At 37.4% G+C, this 18,989-nt stretch overlaps 1 protein-coding gene across 1 annotated transcript in view; it reads left to right on the top strand.

Annotated features, from left to right (window-relative positions):
* Positions 1–2,485: 2,485 nt before the first annotated feature.
* Positions 2,486–18,989, top strand: part of UTP20 (UTP20 small subunit processome component) — an 81,280-nt gene continuing 64,776 nt past the window's right edge. The window contains exons 1-9 of the mRNA XM_034403173.3: positions 2,486–2,707; positions 3,358–3,438; positions 4,602–4,668; positions 5,907–6,039; positions 6,911–7,099; positions 8,637–8,718; positions 12,579–12,716; positions 14,708–14,863; positions 18,395–18,541. Coding sequence (XP_034259064.1) covers positions 2,663–2,707; positions 3,358–3,438; positions 4,602–4,668; positions 5,907–6,039; positions 6,911–7,099; positions 8,637–8,718; positions 12,579–12,716; positions 14,708–14,863; positions 18,395–18,541 — 1,038 coding nt within the window. The 5' untranslated portion in view covers positions 2,486–2,662. The remainder of the gene's footprint in view (positions 2,708–3,357; positions 3,439–4,601; positions 4,669–5,906; positions 6,040–6,910; positions 7,100–8,636; positions 8,719–12,578; positions 12,717–14,707; positions 14,864–18,394; positions 18,542–18,989) is intronic.

The raw sequence follows: 18,989 nt of genomic DNA, 5'->3' as shown, positions 1-18,989 counted from the left end.
TAGTTTATATGTCTTGCCTATTAGCTAGCAAAAGCTTTATAAGACAGTACCAGCTCTTACACCAGACTTTCCATACTACAGAAGGATGACTCAGTTAAAAAAAAAGATAATACTCTTGAACTAGGCTGCCTCAGAAGACGAGAAAAAAGCTCTGAAAAATAGCCAGAGGGAACTGGGGAAGGAAATGAAAAGCTTAGAGACTTTCTTTAAAACCTGATACCTTACTACATCATGTTATGTGTAAGAACAGGAGAACATAGAGGAAAATCTGGCACATCATCCTTAATAGACCCACTTCAGTGTGTTAATTATGGCGGCACAGTGGTTAGAATGGTGGACTTGTGGTGGTGCAGTAGTTAGAATGCAAACTAACTCTGCCCAGGAATTCAATCCTGACTGGCTCAAGGTTGACGCAGCCTTCCATTTTTCCAAGGTTGGTAAAATGAGGACCCAGATTGTTGGAGGCAATATGCTGACGTTGTAAACCACTCAGAGAGTACTGCAAAACACTGTGGAGCAGCATCTAAGTCTGTGCTATTGCTATTGCTAATTATAAAATTATCTAATTACTCCTATGGCTTTATTAGTTCCACTTTTAACCAAGTACTGCTTTTTTTCACTCTTTGTGCACAGACTCAAGTTCCTCCCACTTAATTTGATGAAGTATTCACAGATGACAGTGACTGGGCATCTTAGACAAGCTAATTTTGAATAGCTAAGGGGAAAACAAGTACACACCATTCAATAGGACTCCTTTCCCTATTTTCCCTAAGGTCCTAAAGCAGAGCTGCCAAACTTACGGCCCATGGGCCGTATGCATCATACCGTTTAGCGAAGGGGGGGAAAAGTCCTGATATGTCACGTGACGCTGCCATGATGACACAAGTTTGACACCCCTATCCTAAGGTAATAAAGCAGCTAGACTCTTTCAGTGACTTATGAACACAGTGTTCTGCTAATTGCAAAGCTATATTGAAAAATAAATATTTTGCCCTCATTATTGCATTTGTGATCATGGTTCCTTTTGGTCTTCTAAGATTTGTTTTTTACAGTTTCTTTTCTGGTTCTCAAAGTTTGATATGCCAACTATCTGATAAGATGTTGATATGCTTCTCTCACTTTCTGATAATGGCTTCTTGAGCTCTATTTCACCGATACTATTTCACAAGTAAGATAGAGCGTGGCCTTTTTTAAAAAAATTGTCCCATTGTGTGGCATTATATTGGCTTCTAAACATTTTGTTGTTATACTGAATTTATGTAAAGAAGTACAAAAAAAATCACACAAGAATTTAATTATACTTCCTACTTTTACAGAATTACTAATTTTCTTTTAGTAGTACGGTATATAGTAGTTACAGAAAAGCATACTAATGGTTAATATCTCTGCTTATCTTGGTGTCACAAAAATGGCAGATTTAGTTTGACAAACTGCATTGTTTTTCTTCTCCTCCTACACCAACATTCCATGCTTTACTATTACTTCTATTTAAAACTTTTATTAATATATCTGCAGTTTAAACTAATTGAAATCATGATGTTGTCAGGTATCCAGATGTCAAATACATTAACTTTTTTATTGTGAGAAAGTCTAATACATTGTAATGTAAAAATATGTTAACAGCAGTTAAAAAGTCCTAGACTAAAAACAGAGAGACTGTGAGTTATGGTCCTCCCTCAGGCACAGAAGCTGAGTAGATGACTTTGAGTCAGTAGCTCTCCCTCAGCCCAGCCCAACCCCACAAAGTTTTTGTAAGAGGAGGAAAGGAGCATTATATCCACTTCCTTGAGTTGTACAAAAGAAAGGTGAATAGAGGTGGGATATAAACTAATAAATAAATAAAATATGCAAATAGGCACACACATAATCTTGATCTAAATACTTCCTTGCCAGCCTACAACTTTATTTTCAGAACAGTAGTTAACCTGCTTTTGTCCCCAAGGTCAAGACTTAATTATAGCTTTAATTACTGTAAATCTATTGGACTGTAGATCTTTCAGTATTATCTTAGAAACAAACGTACTTGCAAAAACCACGGCAACTCCTAGCCCCAAACTCATCACTGACATCAATCAGATATCAATAGTACAAGATTCCCATTATAGTGTTTGATCGTTTGTCCAATTATTTATTTATATTAGACTGTTTGGACTTCCAGGGACCCCCTATCTATGGCTCTAACTCAGAATCCACCCACCAGTTACTTGGTTTTATCTTATTGGATTAGGTTCAGCCTTCTGCTTTATTTCCCAAGCACGCTCTCTCGCAGCCGAGCAATGCACACGGAGACCAGTCTCTACAGAAGAAGAGCCGTATTTAAGTTATAGCGACAAAAATTAGGAGTCTAGTAATGCTTTTTTCAACTGACAAAAATTATTAAAAGGCACAAACTCCTTCGGATTATCTGTCCCAGAGACCCAGAAAGATTTGTAAAATGACATCACCGCGCCGAGTTTTCCTTCCACTTTTCTGTTTTCCGGCTTACGTGTCACATGATGGCCGTATCCCAGAATCCCTCAATCAAGATGGTAGCCTCCTGGAGCTGAAGAGGCGCATGTTTGTACGGGTGTCGGATACATCGTTTTTTGCAAGATCTCTTGCTTAGTTTACCGTCATCGTCTCCCAAAATACCTTCTTTGTTGTTGTTTAAATTGTCGAACACATGAAGACCAAATCGTCAGCTCATAAGACTGAGAACACGCATCGGGTGAGACACGGGTGCCAGATCAATTTAATATTTGATTTACCGCAAAGGAGAATTAATAGATGCGTTGCTGTTAATTTAATCCTGGATACGTTATTGAGTTAGACCTGAAATTGTGACATCTATTTTCATTTTAGAATTATGAAATTAATAGCTGTCTTTAGTGATACTAAAGACTATCTAAATCGTTAGTTTGCGAATGAAAATAATGTCCATTCTGGTTGCCCATCCAGTTGCATATACATTATAATAATGTTTAGTTTAACAGAGGAATCATCTACAATTGGGTGAAATGAGCAAATTCGTCCAGACAACAATTTACAGTACTAGATTGGGAAGGCTCCTATTTGGGGACTGGAGCAAGTTTTTCAGCCAACTGTCACTATTTTAGGCTTAAAGCATACTATTACTATTAATTATTATCCAGAATGTGGAACATGTGGTTAAGTGCAAAAAAGGACTAATTCATATTGACATGTGTCAATATCAGAAAGTTATAGTGTATGTATAGGCCATGTGTTTTCAAGCATGCCATTATAAGAAAAATATTTTAAAGATGCAGTGGCATCAGATTTGACAAAGTATTTTTTTTACAATGTGATTTCATGAATTACTGATATTCAGCCAGAGTATCTTCTCTGTTTTTCTTGTAGTTCCTCACTTTTTCAGAACGTTTAAGCAATGTAAACATTGACATTATACATCGCATTGATAGAACAGGAAGCTATGCTGAGGTAAGACCAACAGTCTTAAAATCATATTGTCTTTGTGAGAATATTGCCATATATCATATTCCTTAGTGATAGGAACAGTTCTCTGTCTTATTTTGTTTACTTGCTGAAATAGCTGCCCTTTAGGATTCTTTCATCTCAGCTGATATCATTGTCCTCCCTCTCTCCAAGTCTGGTAACAAGATTACTATCCCTTTTTGGTACATTCTTATATTATTCCCATGATGCAATTAGTTGCCTTGAGTGCCACTGTTTAGAAAGTTTGACGTATACATTAAAGAAGTTCTGTAGCTCCCCTGTACAGAAGAGGAACTATGGCAGAAACACATATGGGCCTCATTGTACCACATCTCAAATTACAAGTGTGCGTGCGCATGTGCATAAAATATATATATATAAATTATGGCATCATGGAAGAATTGTTGTCATGGCTATGTACCTTGAATTGAGAAAATTTATTGAATGGATTCTCATTATTTACTCTTAAATGCTATGATAAACACTATTGTTTTCAATTCAGCAGTAATTATAATATAGATGCATTTAGATCTGCCTATTTTAGGCAGATCTGCAACATGTCAAAATCAGCTTCTGAATACGATTGTTTAGTTTTAAAAAGAAGAAACAATTTTTTTAAAAATGAAGGAAAATTTACATACATATCCCATTATCTTATATAATGCTGACATGTTTACGATTTCATGTAGTGTAATGAAAGATCTGGCTGTAAAATACTGTTATTAATTTTAGTGACAATTTACATTAACTGTAGAAAGTCTCTTCCTAATGTTCCTATTTTTCTCTACTCTTTTCTTCTCACTCTTTCTTTCTTGGTAGTAAAACAGTGAAAACAAGCAATAGAAGGAAATTAATATCTTACTGTAACAAAAATTGGCACTTGGCTTTCTACCGTCAAATCATTACTATTGGATTATAAAATATTGCCATCGTCATTGATTTACTAGGATTTTCAGTTCTTTTTGTAATTCATTGGCAAATCATTTCAAGTTATATATGCAAGATAATAACCACTGGAATATTTTAGGGTTTTTTTTGTTATATACCACAAAATATCGATCTACCATAGAAAATATTGTTTGTATGCCTTATACTTTGAAAAATAATATGTATGTCTACTGATTAATGTATATGCTTGATTTTGTTAGGAGGTTGACACCTATTTCCATGAAGGACTTGAGAAATGGAGAGAGCTGAATCTGACATGGCATTTTGGTATACTCTTTTTCCCCCAAAAAATTTTTTTATATTGCATTTCACTCAGAAATCCAAGTATTTACAATAACAAATTCAGTAATACATGGTTACTTTATCCCATTGTTTCTGCTACTTTCAGTTTCTAAACTAAGTCTTCAGTTTTTGGTTAGCATCAAGTCAAAAATAGTTTTTCTATGCTTTCCTCCTCCCTCTATAAAAACAGAGTTGTCTTGTAAGACAGCCAGGAATTTTCTGGAAGGATTATGTTTGGCTACATAACAAATTTTAAGTAATTTCCACATTATCCACATCTCCTCTTAGATTGGATGGACAGTAATATACCAAAAACACTATTACTTTGTTGGTTCCTTCACTTAATTTAACTCTAGAACTTGCTACAACATTGCTTAATTCATCCATTTAGATTTTTGAGCAAGAGTGGATATTTTAAAAATGCAATGCAACTTCTCTCTACTACTTTTTTTTTCTTATTGAAATCATTGCATTCAACTCTTGTGTCAGGTTGTTGTATCAAATAAACCATATTTTCCTATATGTATATATATATATATTGAACACCAAGCAGGTTTTGCACAGTTTTAACATTAGATTAAATATAGATAGATATTGTGTAGAAGTAGCCTGCCAAAACAATGTATTTCTCTGTCTGTAAATTGATAAATATCTAAATAACTGAAATGTTTCTTGTTAGTGACACATAATGCAAATATAAACCATATAGGATTATTACAGTCTAAATAACTTTTCTAACAACATTTATTAGCAAGCATTTTAGACAGGATTATAATATCTATTGCATTTGTGCAGGATCATCATCTCCTGGTACCAATATAGTAGTACATGTAGTGCTCAACTTACAACCACAATTGAGGCCAAAATTTTTGTTGCTATGTGAAACATTTGTTAAATGAGTTTTGCTCCATTTTACGACCTTTCTTGCCACAATTATTAAGAGAGAGCGAGAGAGAATGAATTACTTATTTTTAATTTTTAAAATTGGAAGATTTCTGATGTGTTCTGTATAAGAAGTAGGAAGAATGAAGAAGTTACCCTTGTTAATTCTTCTTGACTCATCCTCTTGAGTGTATATAACAAGAGCTTTAGCCCTTAGTCCCTTAGCCCTGACAAAAAAGTATCATCCTTTGAATTATTTATAACTATTACTAATTACTTTGCTTTCTCAGTTTTTCCCCTAATTTTTTCCCTAATTTTTATTTTTTATTTCTTTTACATAGTGACATTCTACAGACAGGTAGTCAACAAATGCCAGTCTTTCAATCAAATAGTATACTATCAGAATAATATTGTAAAAAGCTTGAAAACCCACCTGCAAGTGAAAAACAGTCTTGCATTTCAACCCCTTTTGGAGTAAGTATATGTTGTCATCAGATATACATTTTCTTCAGACACAAGACAAGAATGCGGGTATTTTTATCTGTAAATAAAAAGAGTATGATTCTGTGGTACTGAGTGCCTTTAATTTTTTTTAATCCTAATGATTGTTTCTGTTTTATTTACAACACTTTGATTGGTTTCACACAATGCATTAACCTATAATGTGACCTCTTTACTTTTGGTTTAGAGTATGAGGTAAAATCAATTACAGTACAATGTGTAACCAGTCAGTATGAATCACATAATTCACGTAGGCCCTACACCACATTTTAATGTAGAATAGTCCTCTCCAGTCTGATGTTTTCCAGCTGTATTGGATATCAGCAGATATAATCTCTATAGATGTTTATGACCAAATGATGATAGAAATTGGTCCAATGGATCAAAAGGGTAACAGATTGGAAAAAGTACTATACTGCAGATTAAATACTTCATACATATGCATAATATAATCAACTGACTATTTAATAGTGGAGCAATAATACAAATTATATCTGCTTCTCAAAACTGTAGCTGAGGAATGTTTCAGCTATAAGAATACATTATATAAATACATTGCACTCTAAGCACACAATAGGCCAGCAAAAATTTTCAGGGCTATTTATAATTATTGTTGAATATATATGTTTGTTACAGGCTGTGTTCACACATTGAACTATGTCATAAAGTTATTTGTTTCATTCTGATTTCGTACCCCATGCAACTTACTATAATTGAAAACCATAGTTTTTAGCTGAACATATTGTGTGAGCCTATCCAATTAAGGGGTACTCAGTTAAACAAACTATAGCTTAATACAGCGTGCAAATGAAGTCATAATTCTGCTATGTGTTTTTTAATCTAGTTTGGTGGTTCAGCTGGCCCGTGATCTTCAGACAGATTTTTATCCACATTTTCAAGATTTTTTTCTCTGCATTACAAGTCTGTTAGAAACTCAGGACACAGAGTTGTTAGAATGGGCCTTTACATCACTTTCCTACCTATACAAATACTTATGGAGGCTTATGGTGAAGGACATGACCAACATTTACGGGTAAGCATTTTGATCAAAAATACTATAGAGGATTTTTGTATACAAGTTTTATTAACTCCCATCATCTGAGTGCTAATCCTTAATTCATTTTACTGACCATGCAAAATATATGCTATACAACTAGCCCTGGAAATACTAATAGTAATATATATGCATATTAGTCTACCCTAAGCTTAAGATGCACCCTAATAATTATTGTCACGTTAATTTTAGCCAAAGTCCTTAATGAACTAGAACCCTAACTCCATAACTCAATGTAAATCTAGTTCTAGAAGAAAATCTCAACCGTAACGTATATCAGGGTCTGTCAGTAATCTTAAACACGTCTCCTAATTCTTATGTCATTAATTTTAACCAAAGTCCTTAGTGTACTAGAACCTTTCACCACATGCAAAAGCAAATACATATCTTAAAAAATAACTTTGGAAGAATATCTATGCAATAACATTGATTAAACATACATATCTCCTTCATTTTATAGAACTCAAGATGGTGTACTAATGCTTGCTCCTTCTATTTTTTCCATAACAACAACCCTGGGAGATGCATTGTGTTGAGAAAATGTCTGACCCAAAGACATTCAACCAGTTCTTCTGCCTAAGAGAGAACTAGAATACATAGACTCTGTTTTCCAGTCCAGCCCCTAACTGCTATATAAACTACCTTTCCATAAAACTAAATAAACTTAAATCAATGATTGGTACAAGCCATAAAAATTCTTCTAACACTTATTAATTTTAAACAGAATGCACAATGGACCAGAACCCTATCCCAAGAGGAAAATTTTGTCACATTAATCATATAAATATCATATTGTAAACTACTTGGGAAACTGTTTTGAATGAAAACCTTTAATATCTAATATAGAAATATTCACATGTTCAGAATTATGATTTCAGGCAGGCACAGAATGTGGTTTTGGTAAGGAATTGGGTGTCCATCGAAGGTAAAGGAAATATACCTGCAACCTGGTACAATTATGTGCTGAGAGCAAAATCTAACTATTCCTGACAGAAAACTCAATACTTTGGTGCGGATATTTAAACCATTTTAGATTTAATAGATTACTATTTATTTAGTCATCAATTGTTCCATTTGCCTTTCATACCTGTATTTGTTTAATATCTTATGTGTGTATGATATTAGGTTGTAAAAATGTCCAGTATAATGAATGAATAACTAATTACTGTTCTGTTACATTCTTGTGTATGTGTGTGTGTGTTGATAGGAATATAGTAACAGGAATGTATTTTTCTTTAATCTTCTGATCACCCCACTCTTGTGCTTCCATGGAACTACTTAGGAACAACCATTGCAATTTGTGTCACCAGTTTCTTCCCTGCCTAAGTGAACTTTGTCAATTTTTCCCCATTCTTATGAGCTAACCTACTTTGGTGTATGTGTTCTGTTTGTACATATAACAAAATATGACCTATCCTGAATTAGATTGGTGAGTTTGCAAAATGTTGCTGGAAGAATCAGTTGACCTGGCTACTTTTCATTCTTTTTTTTGTACATGAAAATATTGTGTTTACAGATTGTACAGTACCCTTCTGGCTCATCGCAAACAGCACATCAGAAACTTTGCAGCAGAAAGCTTCACCTTCCTGATGAGGAAGGTAGGTGTTGTATTGGATAGGGGGAGCAATACTGGGAAGAATGAATGGGAAAGGGATAGTTTTCCTTGAGACCAGCTGGCCCTGGTATTTAAGTCAATGGAAACAGTTGCCAGGGATCCCTTTGGCACTGACATCTATTTTTGTTTCATGAAGAGCATATACTCTACCATGAATGATAATCTTTTCTTAATAATACATGTTAGAAGCTATAATCCTGTTTTAGTCAAGGGTTCATTAGATAACTATGCAGTAATATCAATTCTCAAAGTATAATATGGAAGTCACAGTATTAAGAGTAGTTCTTCTCTCCCAATATGCATGTATATTATTGTTGTGCCCCAGCTCCGGATTCCCGAGGATATTGACACACACCAACGGTCCTTATCAAATTTATTAAGTAGCAAGAATAAACCAAAGTCCGACAAAGGTTGGCAACCAGCCCAGAACAGATACGATAAGACTTTTCAAAAAATGCTCTGATGATAATTACAAGTTGTTTCCAGCAAGAAATTACTAACTGCGTGCGACTTAAATAGGCTAAGGGAGTGGCCAATTATCCTCAATCCTTACTCTCGAGGAGACCTCCTCCTCCTGAGTAGCCACTCCTGCCTTTTGGCAGCCCTGCGTGCTCGAGCATTGAGGAGAGGCTCCTCCACTTCGCTCTCTCCATTTGAAGGAGCTTCTGGAGGTTCTGAAGGCCCAGGCTGAGGTCTTTGCCTCTGGCACCACATCCTCTTCAGCCTCCTCACTGTCCGACATGAGCGCTGGCTGCGCCGGCTGCTGGCGTGACCCCACACCAGCCTCCTCATTGTAGGGATCAGCCACGATCCGCGCAGGCTGCTGGTGGGCCACAACAGTTATATAATACTTGCAACTTCCCAAGATATGTCCAGTTTATATACTGTGTTTCCCTGAAAATATGACTGGGTCTTATTTTCTTTTCACCTCTCCCCCCAAAAATGGCTAGTGCTTCTTTTTGGGGGTGTCTTAATTTTTTTGAGGTTCAGGAGGCCGCGAGCATGGTCACCTCATGGCTGCTGGGCCCCTTAATTGCGGCCCACAGATCAGGTGATCCAGCGACGGCTGGGAGTTCTGTCTCTTTGGGCGCCTGGATATGTTTCCGGCACGCTCTTGCTAGCCCCAGCCCTCCCCATGGCATTAGGCAACCTCACAGCCAAGGGCCCCTCTCTTCCGCAGCTCACTTTGTGGCCTTGGAGAAGGTGGCAAGCATGGTTCAAAGGGGAGCCTTGCAGATGCACATCCAAACTGCTCCCTCCGCGGCTTCAAAGCCTCTAGCCTTGTAATCCTGCAAGGGGGACATTTGCTCCAAAGCTACGGCAGAGCATTGCACTGGGAGGCCTCCACAGGTAAAACTGAGTTGCATGTCTTGTTCCAGCAAGAGTGGCCAGGGAAGGTGGGGTTTTGGGATGCATAGGAAGAAGGGGCAATCTCCCCCTCCCTCCTTCGTCCTGCTGCAGAGCTGCCATGGAGCTCACTCAGGGCAGCATGACTGCTGGTGGGGATCCTGCCAGGCCAGTGATGGAGGAGGTGCTCCGGAGGTTGTAGATCTGGGCTGAATTGCCTCATGCAAGGCAGGAGCAGCCCAGGAGGGCTGCTGAGAGCAAGACAGCCAGGAGGGCAAAGAGCCCCTTGCAAGGGCAGCAGCAGCAGGTGCAGCAGGCCCAACAGCTGGGTATAGATGAGGGGGAGGAGTCGATTCTGACGGGCCACATGACTTTCTGCTTCATCGTAGCAGCAGCCTGAACAACACCCGAGATCCAGGCCTGGCGGAGCGCAAACTGTGCTCGCCACTTGCTCCATAGCCACAAGGTGAGCTGCGAAAGAGAGGGGCCCTTGGCTGCACCAGAAACATCTCCAGGTGCCCGGAGAGACAGAACTTCCAGCCCTTGCTGGATCAGCTGATCCACGGGCTGTGATTAAGGGGCCCAGCAGCCATGAGGTGACTGGGGAAGGGAAAGGTTACCTCCTGTGCTGGCCACGCCCACCCCCTTCACTAGGGCTTATTCTCAAGGTGGGTCGTATTTTGGGGGGGAAACTATTAGAGAACTGGGAGAGGAAGAACTATATCTGAGCCAGTTGTCTTCATGCCTGCAGTTCGATTTGAACCAAGGATTTCTAACTCTTGAATTAAACTACTGCATGAGGTCAGAATTTTTCAATTTTCTACTATGAACTATTAAATGGGAAGTGTGGTAAATTATGGGCATTGCTCTGTATTAATTCGAGATTCTTGTCTCAGTTTAATCATCTAGCATAAGAAATTTTGTTTCAGTTTGTGATGTGCAAGTTTGGCTTGTGCTTATACATCTGACCTTGATAGCAAGAATCAATAGGTATGATTGTTATTATTATAGTAATTGCAACTATAGTGATCTTAAGGCAATGAATGACTGTAATAAACAACAATAGAAATGGATGGGGAACAGGGCAAGAAGGAAAACATAACATTTTATGATAGTGTTGAATGTTTTTTTCTGAAGAACACAGATGGACATTTGGAAAACCATATAATTGTGTGAGTTTTTCAAGGTTTTTCTTTTCTTATCAATAATATAAATAGCACACTAACTTAGTTTTTGCCAAAATACTATTAAGCCTAAGAATATTTTTAGCTGGTGACATTCATAAGGACCTTCCAGTTTTCTACATATATTACTGAATAAACCAACTCACTAAAAACAAAGAAATATAACACAGAAGGCTGTAACTTTTACTGGGTAATAATGCAACAACAACAACAACATTAATAATTTACACATAGTATGACCAAAAAAAGGCATCAGGTTTGTCATGGCAGGATTCTCATGATTAAATAGGCAATCAAGATTCCAGAAACGTGATATGTTTTTATGGCTGTAAAGCTAAGAAGCTATAACAATAGAATTTCAGTGATGTATACAACTTTTATCAGATACAAGATTTATTTATGCAATCAGCGTTCAAATTTCTATGCCTCCTTTTTTCTGACCACAATATGTAAAGAGCCAGTAATTATTTTGTGTGTAGGAGATAAGTTTTATTTGTCCTCGGTGTAGTAATAGCCTGTTACAGGAACTGTTCATATTTTGTTCCTGTAAGCGATTGTGGATTCTTTATCTACTTTTTCTACCAAATAATTAAATGTTATTTGGTAAAGTGCTGTTAATGTGATTTGAGTTGACACGCCAGGTCAACTAACTTTCCCACATGCACATTTCTGCAGCATGATTATCATGAGTGCTTAGAACAAGGGTAGCTTTATTTAAAATCTTGCTGAACAGCTGGCCACTTACCTTTTTTTCTCTTCCCATCAGGGACTACATTGCAAGGAAAACATGAATTAGTTGCTCTGTTTGATCTACTTGATAGGCTGTTGAAATCCCAAATTGGTCTGAATTCCTGAGAAAAAGAATGAGATACCTAATAAAACAACTAATGAAATATTTTTCATTATGAAATGAAAGAATTTTATTGAAAATAAAATATTTATCATATTAATATGTTGATGACATAAACCAACTCATGGTAGTTTAAAGTGTAAATAAAACCAAATAACTGTAACATTCAATTAAAATATAAAATCAATAAAATAGCAAGCAATAATATTAACAGGACAGTAAAATGTTAGTAATAATAAACATACTGTCAGGCAGCCAATTATAATTTGAAATCTTTCTATAATAGTAATACTAATAGGCTATGGTGTTCGTCCACGTACTTATTCCAATTAAGTTTAAGTAAAATGGCACTACAGTGTTGAGAATTTCAGGTGGAGAAGTCAAGAGTATCACTGGGAATTAACTAAATTTTGAGTGTAATAGTGGAACACTACATTTTCATTCTTCAATTTTGTCTCACAGGTTTCTGACAAAAATGCCCTTTTAAACCTTATGTTCCTTGATTTGGGAGAGCATCCAGAGAAAGTGGAAGGTGTGGGACAATTAATTTTTGAGATGTGCAAAGGGGTTAGAAACATGTTCCATTCCTGTGCAGAAAAGGTAAATAATTATTGGTGCATGGAACAAATATAACCTAATTTATAGAAGATCTATAATTATGATCACACTGTGTCTGTCCGTAAACAGAGGCAAATACCTGTCCAGAATCTGATTTTTAAAATATAGATAGTGCTGCGCTTCATGGCCTAGACTAGTGATGGCTAAACTTTTCCGGATTGAGTGCCCAAAGCAAGCGGGCCGGAACCCCCAAAAGGCAATGTGTGTGCAGCCCCATGCATGCGCATGTGCCCGAAGACCACTTGGCCAGTGGGAGGTGCGCATGCATGCGCGGTGGAGCTGAACTGGGACGATGGCTTGTGTGCCCACAGAGAAAGCGTTGCGTGCCACCTGTGGCACGCTTGCCATAGGTTCGCCATCACGGGCCTAGACATTGTATTTGAACATAGATTTTTTTAACATTTATATTTTATTGTGTTTTACTAATCTAGGTGAAATGTTAATAGATAATGCTACTCCATGTATGATATACCATACATTAAATAATAGAGTATCTGATCTGCTATATTTAGGTTATCTTAGATTTGGATTGTTTACCTTTTAAACACCATTAACTACTATTTAAGAATGTTTTGCTTATTACTTGGTCAATGGGTAGGCTGAAAGTAAATGCCAATGGTGGAATTCAATTTTGAAAGGTCTTAAAAATATATATTTTAGTAAAATATGTATCCATCAGAAGTTAACATACCTGTTTTATATTTTGTAAAGGACAAAAATCACATTACCATAAAGCAGGGTTGTCAAACTCGATTTCATTGAGGGCTTCATCAGGGTTGTGTTTGACCTCGGGGCGGGATGTGTATGGCCAGGGTGGGCGTAGCCAGCTTGACGTCACTCATGTCGGGGGGGGCTGTGGCGGCCCAAGCACTCTGCCAGTGAAAACAGGCTGCCGAGCTCCGTTTCTGACTGCGATTGCCTCCTGCAACCCTCTGCCAGCGAAAATGGAGCGGCCCTCTCGAGCTCCGTTTTCACTGGCAGAGGCATTGCAGGCCGGTCCCTCATTGTTTCCAGGGTGGCCCCGTGGGCCAGATCTAAGCACCTCGTGGACTGAATCTGGCCTGCAGGCCTTGAGTTTGACACCCCTGCCATAAGGGGTTCTTGATGCTCTCTGAACTTAATTACAGGTAATCCTTGACTTATGATCACAATTGAGCCCAACATTTCTGTTATTAAGTGAGACATTTATTAAGTGGGTTGTGCCCCATTTTATAACTTCTTGCCATAGTTTTTAAGTGAATCTCTCTAGTTGATAAATTAGTAATCTGGTTAAGTGAATCTGGCTTCTCCATTGACTTTGCTTGTCAAAGTCTCAAAAGGTGATCACATGACCTTGGGACACTGCAACCCTCATAAATATGAACCAGTTGCCAAGCATCTGAATTTTAGTCACATGATCATGGGGATGCTGCTAAGGTTGTAAATACGAAAAACGGTCATAAGTCCCATTTTTCAATGCCATTGTAACATTGAATGGTCACTAAATGAACTGTTGTAAGTCAAGGACTACCTGTATTAGTACACTAATGATGTTACCAAGTTTGAGTAATGACACGTCTGCAAGGAAACAATTAAGCTCAGAGAGCACCAAGTATCCCTCATTTCAACTCTGAGCTACAAATATTCTCTTAGATTGGCACTATATTACCATAATCTGGTCATATGAGAAAATTTTTCAGCTATTGAGTGAGTGTGGTAGATTGCTCGTTTCTCCCATAGACTGAAAGGAAACTTTTTAGACATTTGATCCAATATTGAATTATTATCCTTTGATTAGTTGAAATACTGAATTGGACAGAAATCATGGCTATGGAAGGAAGAATTATATCTCTTAACTTTTTGATTTCTGATTTCTGTATTCCATAATGATCATTTCACATAGAATAACCAATTACTGTAGAGGTTATTGACAATAACTGTTTAAAATTTTTATTTAGAAAATAGCCCTCATATATCTGAGATTCTTTTTGCAGGCCATACTGTTAATTTTGAAGAAGATGGGACCAGTTACAGAAACAGAGGTTATACTCCCTTGGGTTTCCATTGGAGAAGTTTGCAAACATATGGCACAATCAGCTGCTAGATTCATCTATAGGGAACATTTTGATATCTTTTTCAAATGTTTGCAGGTGAGTTGAAGACGATTGAAATACAAAGAGAAGTCCCAACTCTCAGCCTAATATTAGTGATAAGATTACATAATGAAAAACTTAGGAAAAGTATTTTATGTTGACCTAGCAAGGATCAAGTATTATTTTGTATTCCAGCAAACAGTGGAGTACTCAATATAAGCCAGTGGTTCTCAACCTTCCTAATGCCGCAACCCTTTAATACAGTTCCTCATGTTGTGGTGACCCCCAACCAGGGTGGGTTCTAAATTTTTTTACTACCGGTTCTGTGGGCGTGGCTTATTTTGTGGGCATGGCTTGGAGGTCATGTGACTGGGTGGGGGTGGCTAGCTGGTCGTGTGACCGGGTGGGCGTGGCTATGTGTATAGGGACTACTCAGAGGGCTGAAAAAAGTCATTTCTGACAGGTCCTTGCACTTTTGACTGGTCCTCACACTTATGACCATCCTCACATTTATGCCCGTGCAGCATTCTTAACAACCATGTCACTCATTTCACAACTGCTTCTTTTCACCATGGTGATAAGGTAGGGCAAAAAACGTAAAATGTGAGGACAGTCGTAAATTCTAGATCTGGTCAAAAGTGCGAGGACCAGTCAAAAATAACTTTTTCAGCCCTCTGAGTAGTCCATGTGCACAAAAGGACTATCCAGAGGGCTGAAAAAAGTGATTTCTGACAGGTCCTCGCACTTTTGACCGGTCTTCGCATTTATGACTGATCATCATTTATGCCCATTGTAGCATTCTTAACAACCGTGTCACTCATTTCACAACTGCTTCTCTTCACCATGTGACAAGATAGGGCAAAAATGTAAAATGTGAGGACAGTCGTAAGTTCGAGGACTGGTCAAAAGTGCGAGGACCAGTCAAAAATAACTTTTTCAGCCCTCTGAGTAGTCCATATGCATAAAAGGATACAGTAATAGAGAGGGATGAAGGAAGGGAAGGGAAATTAGAGTAGGAGGGAGGGTAAGAGAGGGAGGAAGAGAGGAGGAGAAAGGAAGAGGAAGTAGGGAGGAGAAGAAGAGGGGGAGGAAGAGAAAGTAAGAAGGAAAGAAAAGAGAGAGGTGGTAGGTTTGAGGAGAAAGATTGCTGTACAATAAAAAAGATGAAAGGGAAGAAAGCCAACCCCAAACAAATATAAAGATATTAAGATAAAGAATGAATTGTTAAACTTTAAAGAATAAAATAGAACAAATATGAATAAATAACAATAATTAGAAACACACATACAAACATACAATATATTTTCTTTGAACAGAGTATTTGGCCGGTTCACAAATTTAAACAGTGTTTAGTCATTTCAATTAAATTTACAATTTCTATATTTCCTTTTTGCCATATTTATTCCTCATCTATTTTTGTAAAAAACCAATATTACCCTTCATCCTCATCTCTAATCTTAATCAAATTCAATTTTTCCCTTCTATTCTATATTATATCCCTTCCCATTGTCATCTATTTTTATATCCATCGTCACATTGGTTAATTATGTAATATTACAGTTGTTTAATATAAATTCAACATTTTAATATAAATCAATTAGTTATATAACTACCTTTTTTGTATATTAATCAATATGAACATGAATATTCCAATTATTTCCATGCAATCCAATTTCTTACAAATCAATTAATTATATTTACCAATAATAATAAACCAAATAATTTCCCCCATATATTCCTCCAAACCACAACTTAACCATTTCTGCTTTCAACACAATATACAATTAATAGTATCTCAATTATTACAATTCCCTAGTTAAATAGAGCTTTTTTTCTTTTGTGTTTAAAAACTTGAACTCTCCCCTTTTTCCCTAAATTTCCCATTGTTTGCACCTACCTTTTTTGGTGAGGAAAAAGAAAAGAAATCTGCCCGCCTAATTTTCCAACCTTGCAGCAACAGCAAAGCCAACAGCCTGCTTTACTTTCAGTTTCGTTTTTCAGCATAGCTAGGGGAAAAAAAATCTGCTCCAGCAAGCAGCAGAGCCCTGAGCAAAACAGCTGAGAGCAAATCAGCTGAGAGTCTGGAGCCGATCTAATCAAGGGCTAATTAGCCTATGCTGAAGCTCCGTGGGCCAATAAAATTACAAAAAAACACCGAACCATTTGTTAAATTGCTGGCTTGCCCGTCCCTCGTCCACCACTATTTATTGACAATAAATAGTGGTGCGGGGCAAGGGGCGGGGCGAGCCAGCAATTTAACAAACAGTTCGGCCGAACCCCCTAGAACCGGCAGAATCCCACCACTGGCTATAGGGCGGCCCTTTGAAGCCCCGCGGCAAGAATTTAAATAGTTTTTTTTCCTCTAGCCATCAGCTGGGACTCAGGAGGCAGCAATAGATTGGGAGTGGGCGGGGTAAGCGAATGGCTGGCGATCCAACAGAGCAGAGAGTGAGGGTGAGTGAAGGCGTGGGGGGGGGGCGAGAGAGGGCTTTGGCGACCCCTGTGAAATGGCCGTTCGACCCCCAAAGGGGTCGCGACCCCCAGGTTGAGAACCGCTGATATAAGCCATCCCAAAATGGTTGTCCTCCCTGTGATATATAAGAGTAGTTGTTCCAATTACTATAGACTTATGTTTGGGGAAAACTGTTCTGAAAGCTGAACTGATGAAAAAATACAGCAGATGTACAGGTAGTCCTTGATTTACAACCGTTCATTTAGCGACAGTTCAAAGTTATAACAGCACTGAAAAAAGTAACATGACCATTTTTTACACTTAAGACCATCGCAGCTTCCCCATGATCAAAATTTGGATACTTGGTACGTGGTTCGTATTTATGACCCGGGGTCATGGGATAAACTTTTGTAATTTTCTGACAAAGTGGGAAAACCAGATTCACTTAACAACCGTGTTGTTAACCTAACAACTACAGTGATTCATTTAATAATGGTAGCAAGAAAGGTTGTAAGATGGGGCAAAACTCACTTAACAAATGTTTCACTTAGCAACATAAATTTTGGGCTATTTGTGATCATAAGTTGAGGACTACCTGTAGTCACAAACAACTATGTCGATATATTCTGTTTACAGATTCATCCAAAAGTTGTGTGAAAATAATACTTTGTCCAATATTGCTTTCACATCAGCCTCATTTAAGTGTTATAAAGCAGTGCGGTGCGAATAGCAGGGCAGAATCAATCTCATCTATAATGCTGCTTTGATGACACCAGTGATGAGCCAGACTCCATAAGTATATTGTTATTAATCTTTTTGAGTGGCACATATTGGAGCTACTGTATGAGTTGAAATCTTTATAGTTCAGCTTTGGAGTCATGTGGAAGAGTCCCAGAGATAAACAAAGAGACAAACAAAATTATTGTACTTACCAAGACTGGTTCTTTATTGGTATCATATGCCCGTGTAGAAATGAGTGGCTGTCCACTGCTATAGTTATCTCTGAAATAAGGAAGAAGACAAAAACACAAAAGTTATAAACACTGAATCTCATTAATCTTAATGTATCTTCTGTCTTATTTTTATTAATCCACATTTTGAATTAAACTATTTTTGTCAAAAAAAAAAAAAATCAGGAATCAGTTTTTACGTTGCAAGAAAAGGTAACCAAGGACAACTGTTGTGAAGCTTCTGAACAAATGGAAAGATTATTGCAGGTCTACTTAATCATAGTAGAGTATGCATATGGCTCAAAAATTTCACAACCTGAAGAAGTTTGTACGGTAAGGTTAACCTTTTTTTTTTTTTAAATTGGAGCAGGTCATGTGGGTTTGTTATGAGGAAAACCTCTTTAATCTGATGCTCTTGGGGGCATTTCTGAACTGAAATGACAATTCTGGGAATATTAATGATTGTCATCTGAATATATTTAACCAGCACTAGGTTGGGAAAGGCAGGTAAGCAGTATGACTTAACTGCTGTATAGGTTGTGTCAAAAGATTATATCTAATGATATATGACATTAACCTGAAGAATATTCTGAAGAATAAATCTTACTAATCATTTTATACAATCTGAAAAAGATTCCTAGATAGATTCTCTTTTATGAATGAAAGCAAAAATACGTGTCCCAGGTTAATGTTGCAGGATCCAATCTGGTTCAGTTACCAGGACTAGAGGTTTAGTCATCTGAGCTTTCAGACTGGTGCTGGAGCTCATCCTCAGGGAACT

The sequence above is a fragment of the Pantherophis guttatus genome, chromosome 7 (genome assembly GCF_059756535.1).
Source record: "Pantherophis guttatus breed Tessera chromosome 7, ASM5975653v1, whole genome shotgun sequence".
NCBI lineage: Eukaryota > Metazoa > Chordata > Lepidosauria > Squamata > Colubridae > Pantherophis > Pantherophis guttatus.
Note: the sequence above shows the minus strand (reverse complement) of the source record. Positions and strands in the feature narration are given on the sequence as shown.